We start from the raw sequence: 11,648 nt of genomic DNA on the forward strand, positions 1-11,648 counted from the left end.
AAATCCGGCAACTGATTCTAGAAGGCAGAGGTAAAGATTTTCGGGAAGATGCAGAAGGTGTGATATGGTTCAAGGACCTCTTGTGTGTTCCCAATGTCCAGTCTATTCTGGACTTGATCCTCAAGGAAGCTTGAGTCAGCTTATTCGATACACCCTGGAAGTGAGAAGATGTATCAAGATCTGAAGAAGAAATTCTGGTGGTACAGAATGAAAAGGGAGATCGCAGAGCATGTGGCTATATGTGACAGTTGTCAAAGGATCAAGACAGAGCATCAGAGGCCAGCTAGATTGCTGCAATCGTTGTGAATCCCTCAGTGGAAATGGGATGAAATCGGGATGGATTTCATAGTCGGATTGCCTCGCACTCGAGCCGGCTACGATTCCATTTGGGTAGTAGTGGACCGCTTGACCAAGTCAACCCACTTCATACCTATCAAGACCAACTATAGCAGTGCAGTGTTGGCAGAGTTGTACATGTCCCGGATCGTTTGTCTTCACGGTGTGCCAAAGAAGATAGTGTTAGACAGAGGAACGTAGTTCACCTCTCATTTCTGGCAGCAGTTGCATGAAGCCTTGGGTACACATCTGAATTTCAGTTTAGCTTATCATCCGCAGACAGACGGCCAGACTGAAAGAACCAATCAAATCCTCGAAGACATGTTGAGAGCTTGTGTGTTGCAAGATCAGTCCGGATGGGACAAGAGGTTACCTTACGCAGAGTTCTCCTATAACAATATTTACCAGGCCAGCCTAAAGATGTCACCTTTTCAGGCGCTTTATGGAAGGAGTTGTAGGACTCCATTGCAATGGGATCAGCCTAGAGAAAAGCAAGTGTTTGGGACAAACATTTTGCTTGAAGCTGAAGAGAACATCAAGATGGTTTGAGAGAACCTAAAGATAGCACAATCAAGGCAGCGTAGCTATGCAGACACAAGAAGGAGAGAGCTGAGTTTAGAAGTCAGAGATTTCGTCTATTTGAAGGTATCGCCTATCAGAGGAGTCAGAAGATTCGGAGTCAAAGGCAAGCTAGCACCCCGCTATGTTGGTCCGTATCAGATTCTCGCAAGGCGTGGAGAAGTGGTCTATCAGCTCAGTCTGCCAGAAGGCTTGTCCGCAGTGCATGATGTCTTTCACGTGTCTCAGCTGAAGAAGTGTCTGCATGTGCCAGAAGAGAAGTTGCCAGTGGAAGGTCTGGAGGTCCAGGAGGACCTGACCTATATAGAGAAGCTGGCGCAGATTCTTGAGACTATAGACAGAGTCACCCAGAGGAAAACTATCAGAATGTGCAAAGTCAGATGGAGTCACCACTCTAAGGAAGAAGCAACCTGGGAGCGTGAAGATAATCCGATGGCCAAATACCCTAAACTCTTTGCTGGCCAACCTTGAATCTCGAGGGCGAAATTCTTTTAAGGGGGATAGGTTTGTAACGCCCTGAATTTTGGGATAGAATTTTTTCTTCTTTTTACTCACCAAATTCAGGCGTTACTCTCTTTTCTTTTCCCGTTTCGCTCCTTCTTCCCAATTTCAAAGCAGTTTAGCGACCGGTGTCCATATCGTGTGTAAACAAAACCTAAGTTGACATGGGTGTTGCATCATGCCGAATCATATTTCTTTTGTCTGATGTCGTGTTTAGTCGCGTGTGTTGCTTAGTCTCGTTTCGGATTTTGCTTCGCGAATTGAATTCCGATCCATGGTTGTGCGTGCCACGAGATTTTGACTCGCGGCCCAGTCCAACCCGGCCTCGGTCCGCGCGCCCCTGGCGCCCTGCCCCTCCCCATGCGCCCCCCTTCCCTGGTCTCTTCCCCTCATTCAATTCTCCCACGCAGCAACTCCCTCTCTCTCCCACCTCTCTCTCTTCCCCGTGGTGCCCTAGGTTTTGGAGACACTGATCGCCGGAATTTGGATCCCCGTGGTGAGCCCCCTCCTCTCTCTCTCCCCTTCCTCTTCATCCTCCTCTCCCCCACCCCACGTGCCCTCCCCTGGCCGCGCACAACCCCCTGGCCCCCGCGCCCTGGCCGCGCGCCCCGCGCCGCCTCCCCTGGCCGCGCCCCCGGTCACGCGCCGCGCCCCCCCCCCCCCGGCCGCGCCCCGCGCCGCCTCCCCAGCCGCGCCCTCGCGCGCCCCTGCCCGTGCCCGCGCCCCTGCGGTTGCGTGCCTCGGCGGCCCTCGCGCCCCGCGCGGCTCGCGTGCCCTGGCGCGCGCAGAGTGTTCTCGCACGCGCGATTGTAGTTGTGCGGCATTCGACTTTTGGTTTAATTCCTTTTTTAATTTTAGTTTAGTCGATGTGCTGCGTCGCGCTTCGTCGCGCGGCGATTCATTTTAAATTCATCTTTATTAATGAGTTGTGTCGCGCGCTTCGTCGCACGAGGTTTCATTTTAAATTAAGTTCAGATGACGTATGTCGTCGTGCGTTTCGTCTCGCGACGCTTAACATTTATTTATAATTAATGCAAGAGTCTCGTTGCGTGCCCCGTCGCGCGACGGGTTGTTTATTTCTTAATTCAATTTAAGTGATGTGTCGCGCGTCTCGCCGCGTGACAATCCTTTTAATTTACCTTTATCGATTCATAATAATTAAACATGAACATGACTTTATCCTATGCTTAGCTCAATTGCCAAATTAATATTGTTCTGTTTAGGCGAGTGTTTTAATTTATAATCGTGCGACGTGATCTCTATTCGACCGTAGCCCCGACCGTTACTTTCTCTTTCTTGCTTAGTCGCAGGTGTGAACCCTACGTCGAACGTCTGTCTGTTTATTGCATTCTATTGTGTGGTGTACTGTTCTTTTGTATTAAATTTGTGGAATGTATGTTTGAACTCGTATAGATAACGATCAGTTGGTGGAGTCCGAAGGAGTTGCAGGTGAAGACCCTGAGCAGCAGTCGGTTGGTGAAGGCAAGTGTCCCTTGACCCATCTATGTCCTACTCATTCTTATAATTCACTCCCCGCATTTACACAATTTATACCTAAGGATTGACTAGCTTTGGTTTATATTGTCCTTGTTTACCTATTTTGGTTGGGTTATTATGGTTTAGCTATATGCTAGCGCTTCACATTAATCAATGAACATGATGAGATTATCTATGATACGTTGTTTTTCCTTTTGATTATGATGATGGTACTTGTGGCCCTTAAGGGGACTCGAGCTGTTTCTCGAGTGCCTCTCCGTAAGGACCTGTTCGTTGGATGACCGCCCGGGAAAACAGTGCAACCATGAGGGTGGAGTGGGACGCCCTTAGCTGAATAATTAGAGGAACTGGGGTGTAGTTCGCTTCGCTGTCGTGCCGTTAATGAGGCTCGGTGTATGCGGCTCGCTCTGCGAAGATTGGTTCGCCCCTTAGGGAGGAGTGCGGTGCATTTAGGAAACCTAACGGGCGGCTACAGCCCCAGGGAATCTTTGTAAAGGCTACATAGTGACCCTGCCTATTCACCTTGATAGTGTTTAAGGGTTTGATCGGCCCGAGGCAAGAGGGAATCACAGCTTGTGGGTAAAGTGTGAAACCTCTGCAGAGTGTTATGAAACTGATATATTAGCGTGCTCGCGGTTATGAGCGGCCAAGGGAGCTCCATTGATTAGAGATACTTGATTAGAGATACTTGATCAGAGATGTATGGTTTACAGGTGGTGACGAGGATGATGGTTTTGGTTATGACTATGGTACTGGTAAGTGGTATTCTTTCCGTTTGGAAAGGGTACATCGGGTTAATAACTTGGGTTAATGCTAAAACCTGGCTTTCTACTAGTAAATAATAACCTGACCAACTAAAAGCAACTGCTTGACTTAACTCCACATAAAGCTAGTCCACTACAGCCAAACGAGACATTTTGCTGAGTATGTTGAAGTGTACTCACCCTTGCTTTACACACCAAACCCCCTAGGTTGTCCGGAATTGCAACCACTGCTGAGGAGAAGACGAAGCCGTAGAGGAAGACTTCCAGGAGTTTCAAGAGTACGATGAGTTCTAGGCGTAGGTTAGCGGCAAACCCCTAGTCGGCTGCCTGTGTAGACCGTGTGTATCTACGTTTCTTTTCAGCACTTTGATTATTGTTAAAGACTATGTGGATGTCTCGGACATCATGATGTAATCGACTATTATACCCTCTTTTATGTCATTACTTTAGCACTGTGTGATGATGTCCAGTCATGTAACTGCTGTGTACGTGAATTGCTGATCCTAGCACATACATGGTTCGCATTCGGTTTGCCTTCTAAAACCGGGTGTGACAAGATGACTCCTCATCAACTATTTGCTAAGATCCAACAACATGAGTCTGAGGAAGCTTCAACCAAGAAAAGGGATTCTCATGCCTTGGTTGCAAATGAACAAGAATCTTCCAAAAAGAGTTAGATGGGAAAAGATCACAAATCCAAGAAAATAGTTGAAAGTTCAAGTGATGATGAAAGTTCAAGCGATGAAGACACGGCAATGTTCATCAAGACTTTCAAGAAATTTGTAAGAAAGTATGATAAATATCAAAGGAAAGGAAGGAAGAGGGCATGTTATGAGTGTGGCCAAACCGGTCATTTCATTGCGGATTGTCCAAATAAAGACTTCAAAACGGACAAGTTCAAGAAAGGAGGGAAGAGCAAGGGATACTTCAAGAAGAATTATGGCCAAGCTCACATTGGTGAAGAATGGAACTCCGACGAGGAGTGTTCTAGCTCGGAAGAAGAGGAAGAGGTGGCAAACATCACCATCCAATCCACCTCGACCACACGACTCTTCACTGACCTCTCCGACGACTCCTGCACTCCTACTTGCCTCATGGCAAAAGGGGATAAGGTACATTTATTTGATGTTGATTTTATAGATGATGATGTTGATGATTAACTTAGCATGAAAAATAAAATGATTAAAGAATTTGGTTTAAATGGATATAATGTAATCACTAAACTAATGGAGAAGCTAAAGAAAAGAAAAGCAACCCTTGATGCTCAAGAAGACGTGCTCATCCTTGAAAAGGAGAGAAACCTAGAACTTCAAGGGTTGCTATCAAATAACGATGAAATGCTATAAGTATTGACTAAGGAAATGTCTTTAGTCAAAATAACTATAGAGGATAAATAAAAGGAAATTTCTATTGCTAAAACCTCTATAGTTAATCTTGCAAATGCAAAAGAAGCACTTGAGTCAAGCTTATCAAGCTTAATAGTTCAAAATCAAGAACTTCAATTGCAACTTGGAAAATGCAAGAACTTCACCACTTCATCTTTAGTGGTAGATTCTAAAGCTAGCTCCTCCAACTCTAGTACATGTAAACATTGTTTAAAATATCACGCTTCTTGTTATTTGACTAACCATGCAAGGAAGAACAACTCAAAGGTAGAGGTCAAGCAAATATTGAAGAAATGCTCTAGCAATGATGGGTTCAATAAAGGTGAACCCAAGTACGAACCTTTGAAGCCCAACAATGGGAAAAGGGGCTTGGGTACAACACATACAAGGTGAACCTAGCATAGAGCATAAGGGGTGGAGATCCCCTAAGTTCATAGAAGGAACTACCTTATATAATGCCTTGGGGAGGATCTACTCTTCCAATGATTAGTCAACTCAAGTAAAGGTGAACTTGAGTAACACAAAGGATAAGATGAAGAATATTGCTTCCACAAATGGAGAGAAGTCTAGAATTCCTATCTCTCACTCCTACCTATGTGACTATATGTTAACATGGGATTCAGGAAAATTAGTTATGAAATATGTGGGTGCCTACACTAAGAGAAAGGTTATGAAAAGGAGTGTGTGGGTACCCAAGGCACTAACTAACACTGAAGGACCCAATTCAATTTGGGTACCTAAAAGCATATCATAAACTTATTTTGCAGGTCTATTCCTCCGGTGGGTCAAGCTGGGTGCTTGACAGTGGATGTACAAATCACATGACCGGGGAGAAATACATGTTTCATTCCTTGAAACTAACTCAAAAAGCACAAGAAATCATGTTTAGAGATAGTGGCAAGAGTGAAGTGATTGGTATTGGTAACATCTCCATCACTAACCACCAGTCGCTTTCAAATATTATGTTAGTTGATTCATTAAGTTATAACTTGTTGTCCATTTCATAGCTTTGTGGAATGGGATATGAATGCCTGTTTACTAATGTTGATGTGAAAATCCTTAGAAGGGAGGATTCCTCTGTTGCTTTTATGGGTCGCTTGAAGGGCAAACTCTATCTTGTTGATTTCACAACAAGTAAAGTGACGCCTGAGACTTGTTTAGTGGCAAAATCTGACAAGGGTTCGCTTTGGCATCACAGGCTAGCTCATGTTGGCATGAGGAATTTGGCCAAACTTCAAACGGATAATCACATCATTGGACTAACAAATGTTATGTTTGAGAAAGACAGGATATGTGGCCCATGTCTGGCAGGAAAGCAACATGGCGTTCCACATCACCCAAAGAATGTGGTCACAACTAAAAGGCCATTGGAGCTTCTTCATATGGACCTCTTCAGACCGGTGGCCTACATAAGTATTGGTGGAAGTAAGTATGGACTAGTTATTGTTGATGATTTTTCTCGCTTCACTTGGGTTTTCTTTTTGAGTGATAAAGGTGAAACCCAATAAGTATTGAAAAAGTTTATGAGAAGAGCTCAAAATGAGTTTGAATTAAAGATCAAGAAAGTAAGAAGTGACAATGGAACAGAGTTCAAGAACACAGGTGTTGAAGAGTTCTTAAGCGAAGAAGGGATCAAACATGAGTTTTCGGTTTCCTACACCCCACAACAAATTGGTGTGGTGGAGAGGAAGAATCGAACACTTATTGAAGCCACAAGAACTATGTTAGATGAATATAAGACACCTGACAACTTCTAGGCAGAGGCGGTCAACACCGCCTGTCATGCAATCAACCGTCTCTACCTCCACAAGATTTATAAGAAGACTGCTTACGAGCTTCTCACTGGTAACAAACCTAAAGTTGATTACTTTAGAGTTTTTGATTGCAAATGCTTTATTCTTAACAAGAAAGTCAGGTGCTTGAAGTTTTCTCCTAAAGTGGATGAGGGTTTCTTGCTTGGCTATGCATCAAATGTAGGGATGGCAACGGGTACATACCCGTCGGGTAGTACCATTCCATACCCCTACCCATCAAAAAAAAATCTACCCGTCGGGTTACCCGTATGTACTCGCGGGTATAAAATCTTACCCATACACGTACCCGCGCGGGTATTTTTACCCGTCGGGTAACCCGTACCCTTTAGGAAAGAATTAAATTCCAATATATCAATCACTCAAAATATTAAATAAACATATAAAACAACTTCAATTTCACATATAACAAATCATATGATTACATAACTTGGTATCTAGACAAATGATAACTAGAGAAGAGTTTTATTCTAGCTAAGTTGGACTCTATTAGATATTTATAGTGTTATTAATGTGGGTATATTTTACCCACAGGTAGACGGGTATGGGTAGTACCAACCCATACCCGTACCCGTCTACCCAACGGGTAGAGGTTTTTACCCATTAACATACCCGCGGGTAGAGAAATCATCCCGTACCCGCCTTCATATCGGGTAAAACCCGTCGGGTATTCGGGTTTCGGGTACCCATTGCCATCTCTAATCAAATGCGTATGGATATCGTGTTTTCAACAATACCACTGGTCTTGTTGAAATAGTGGTATATGTGACATTTGATGAATCTAATGGCTCGCAAGGGCATATCTCTAGTGATATTGCAGAAAATGAAAACTCACCTTGTGAGGCCATCAGGAAGCTTGCAATAGGTGAAGTAAGGCCACAAGAGAAGGACGATGACAAAGAGAGAATTTGGATGACAAATGGAGTCATTGATGGGGGTGCAAAGGTGGTTGGTGATAAATCTTCCACCTAAGCAAACCCATCAACCTCAAGTCATCCAATTCTTGAAGAAGTTCTCCAACCACAAGAGATGTCTAGCATTGTGGAAGATGAGCAAGAAGTGGTTGCTAGTGAAGATCCTCTTTAACAAGAGGATAATGATTATCAAATACAAAGACAACCTCTGTATGCTCAAATATATATTCGCCCTGACTTAGAATTTACTACCAGGATGCGTGGGAGATATCAGATCAACCCAGGCATAGAACACTGTTAAGTAGTTAAGAAGGCTCTAATTTACCTCCAAGGTACTAAAATGGTCTCATGCTAACAAACAGAAGATCTAGTTCCCTACTTTGATGTATGAATTTACACTCTCCAAGGGAGTTATTTCTTATAAGAGTTGCAAACAGACAGTGAGAGCATCACCGATAATGCACGTTGAGTTTGTAGCCATGCATGAGGCAAATGGGCAGGCAATAAAGATAAAGAAATTTGTACCCGGATTAAGAGTGGTTGATAGCATAGAGCGACCACTGAGAATTTACTACCATATTGAGCCAGCAGTACCTTACTCCTATAACAACAAGTCATGTGGCGCTGCCAAGTTCATTGACTTTTAGCGTTATGTTGTTAAGGAGTAGATTCAGGATCAAACCATAAAAGATGAGCATAACAGAAGATACCAGATGCTAGCGGATCCACTCACAAAAGGTCTTCCACCCAATGTGTTAAGACATCATGTAGCCGGCATGGGTTTAAGGGAGTGCCTATGATCTTGAATCAAAGGGCTACAGATTGCAACCAAATAAAGTCTCTTTTTGTTCTGAAGTAGGCGAGCATGTTGTAGTCAATGAGTGCGATGATACTTAATCGGTCATTGTCACGCATTGGTCTCTATGTGTAAACTTGTCGAGGGATGGAGTCCAGAAAAGTTGAGTATATGGAATGTAGAGAACAAAGGGGAGATTGTTGGGTGTGTCCTCTACAGCCGGTCAATAGAGACCGGATTGGGCTTAACCCAACTATCGTACCTTTAATCAGGCCTTTGATCGGGAGGGCCCACGCTAACCTCGGTTGGAGCCCCCAGACACACGATGCTACATATATATAACTAAGGGGTCACAAGATAGACTAACGCTATTACCTCGCCCCAAAACCCTAATCACAAAGCCCCCCATCGCCTAAGCGTCGGAGTGCCTGGAAACGCTACAACCCACAATAGCTCGAATTTGATGTCTGCTGTTTCTCTGCAGGGCAACTGTATGAAGACAGCAACTGCAACAACTCTCCAACAGCAACAACAAAGGTGTGTTTCCCTATTCCTCTCAATAGATCAGATCTACTCATCATCTAGGTTTTACTTTCAGTTACGGATTGGTATTCTAGGGACTTAGGAATCGATCCTAGTCACCATAGAAATCTAACAGTTAAAGGTTTGCTACAAAATCATAACTAAAGTTTTGAATAATAGGCTCTTTTGTTGTATAAAAAAGTTATCAGTGATTCTCAGTCTGGTTTTATTAGAGGAAGGTTTATTCTTGATAGTGTTGTGGCTCTGCATGAGATTTTACACGAGGTAAAAATGGGCAAACAAAACGGCATTCTGTTACAAATAGATTTTGAAAAATCTTATGACAAGGTTAATTTGCAATTTTTGTATCAAATGATGATCATGAAAGGCTTTGGGACTAAATGGTGTGATTGGGTTATGAGAACTATCAGAGGTGGTAAGGTGGCTATTAGGACAAATGATCTAACGGACCCTTTCTTCTCCACTCACAAAGGGGTCATACAGGGTGACCCCTTCTCCCCTTTTCTTTTTAATCTTGCTGTGGATGGTCTTTCCAATTTAGTTAGAAAAGCCCAGCAAGAAGGATTGGTTACTGGTCTCATTCCTCATATTGTTAATAATGGTGTGGTTAACCTTCAAATGCGGATGATATTATCTTCCTGCTACAAAATGACTTGAATATGGCTAGGAATTCGAAGTTTATTTTACTCTTGTTTGAACAAATGTCGGGTTTAAAGATAAATTTCCATAAAAGTGAAGTGATCTGCCTTGGCGATGCAATAGCACTTAAGGATGATTTTGTTGAGATTTTCACTTGTCCTTACGTTGTTCTGCCTTTGAAGTACCTGGGTATTCCTATTGATAATAGGAAAATTGGTGGATCTCTTTGGCTCTCCACTTAAGAGAAAGTGGAAAAATTGGGAGCCTGGAAGGGAAAGTTCCTTACCATGGGTGGTAAAGTAACTTTGGTTAACAGTTGCTAATGTGACGTTATACATGATGTCTATCTAACTAGTGCCTACCCGTATTATAAAAAATAGACATGTATAGGAAAAGTTTGCTTTGGCAGGGGGGCTGCGCTAAAAAGAAGTATCACTTGGTGGACTGGGACACTGTTTGTCTCCCAAAGGACCAGGGGGTCTTGGGCCGTTGGATTTTTTTTAACGTAATGGCAGGAGCTCTGTCTCTCAATTAATAAGAAAGGAATTGACCCAGTTTTAAGGTAAACCGGGCCCAAAACCCATATAGGACAAACAAACCATACAACAACAACCCCACACACACAATACCCATCGTGAGTCATCGTTGCCGAGTTCAACACAAGTGACGAGCAGCTCCGACTCCCCAAGACAGGCAGCACAAGGTCGAAGGAAACACGACGATGACTACAAACACCGGCAGAAGAGAAGGAAGACTGTGGGGCGTCGTCGTTGCCAAGCCACGAGATACCCCACTCGAGACAGCTCCGATTCTTCACCAGCGAGACTTCCAAAACCTTGATCCACCGCCCTGCCTCCGCCAAATGCCTCATCTTCGAAGCAAACAAGCCCACGAAGAAGGGGGGTCGCTCCACGTCATCGTTGCCAAGCCACATCCCCTGACGTAGCAGCTTCGATTTCACGGTGCAAGCCTCCACCTCCGCACGCAAACCGGGACCCAAAAGACGAAAGCAACCACCAAAGGCGACGACGTGGCCGAGACGAACTTCAGTAGCGACGCCTTCAGGAAGGGAGTGACGTCGAGGACGCCATCGTCACCGGTCCGAGGTGGGTCGGGCTTTCGCCCACGGAAGACAAAGCTAGGGAACACGACGCCCTCAACAGGGGAAGCGGCGCTCAGGAGCGTCGTCGTCGCTAAGGCTTTCGCCCAAGAAAACCCCCAGCACAACGTCCGGCCAGGACCCCGGGACAAAGCACACCTCCACAGCCGCCGCCGCCCAACCAATCCACACAAACCAATCCAGAGGGCCAATGACGCGCTAGTTGCCACAACAGTCGCAAAGCAGCGCGGACCGCCACCACCTCCGGCTGGGCCCACGGTCCCGGCCGAGCAGCGGCAGCACCACGCGCTGCACCTCCCGTAGACCAACCCTGGCAGCAGTCGCTGCGACACGCCAAATCCGCTGGCATGCGCACCACCGCAAATGCCGCCGGGGCCGCCGCTGCCCATATGCCGACACCACACATCACCACTGAGGAGCCAGATCCTCTGCTCCTCACCGTCGCACGGCTGACGCCCCGCCCACAGCAGTAGACAAGGCCGTGAGGGGAAGGGAGGGTGGCAAAGAAGAGAGTGTCGCACCACAGCGCCTGCTCGAGCCCCAAACCGCCATCGACGCAGCCGCCACCGGCCGCCAGTTGTTGAGGGCAGATCCGGCCCACACGCCACAAACCCAACACCACGAGGAGCACGCCCGCCAGCCAGCTCTAGACCCACCACGCCGTGCGTCCGCCGCCGAAACGGCGCAGCCCCGCCACCACCAGCAGATGCCGCCAATCCATCACCTGGCTGCACCTGCAGGACCAAATGTTGAACCGCCGAGC

General features: G+C 45.6%; 1 protein-coding gene across 1 annotated transcript; it reads right to left on the bottom strand.

Annotated features, from left to right (window-relative positions):
• Positions 1 to 10,358: 10,358 nt before the first annotated feature.
• Positions 10,359 to 11,356, bottom strand: LOC103646554 (uncharacterized). Its single transcript, XM_008671273.3, has one exon. It carries the CDS (start codon positions 11,272 to 11,274, stop codon positions 10,723 to 10,725), a length of 552 nt encoding a protein of 183 aa, XP_008669495.1. The 5' UTR covers positions 11,275 to 11,356; the 3' UTR covers positions 10,359 to 10,722.
• Positions 11,357 to 11,648: the final 292 nt, after the last annotated feature.

This window comes from Zea mays, chromosome 2 (genome assembly GCF_902167145.1).
Source record: "Zea mays cultivar B73 chromosome 2, Zm-B73-REFERENCE-NAM-5.0, whole genome shotgun sequence".
In the NCBI taxonomy this organism is placed as follows: Eukaryota; Viridiplantae; Streptophyta; class Magnoliopsida; order Poales; family Poaceae; genus Zea; species Zea mays.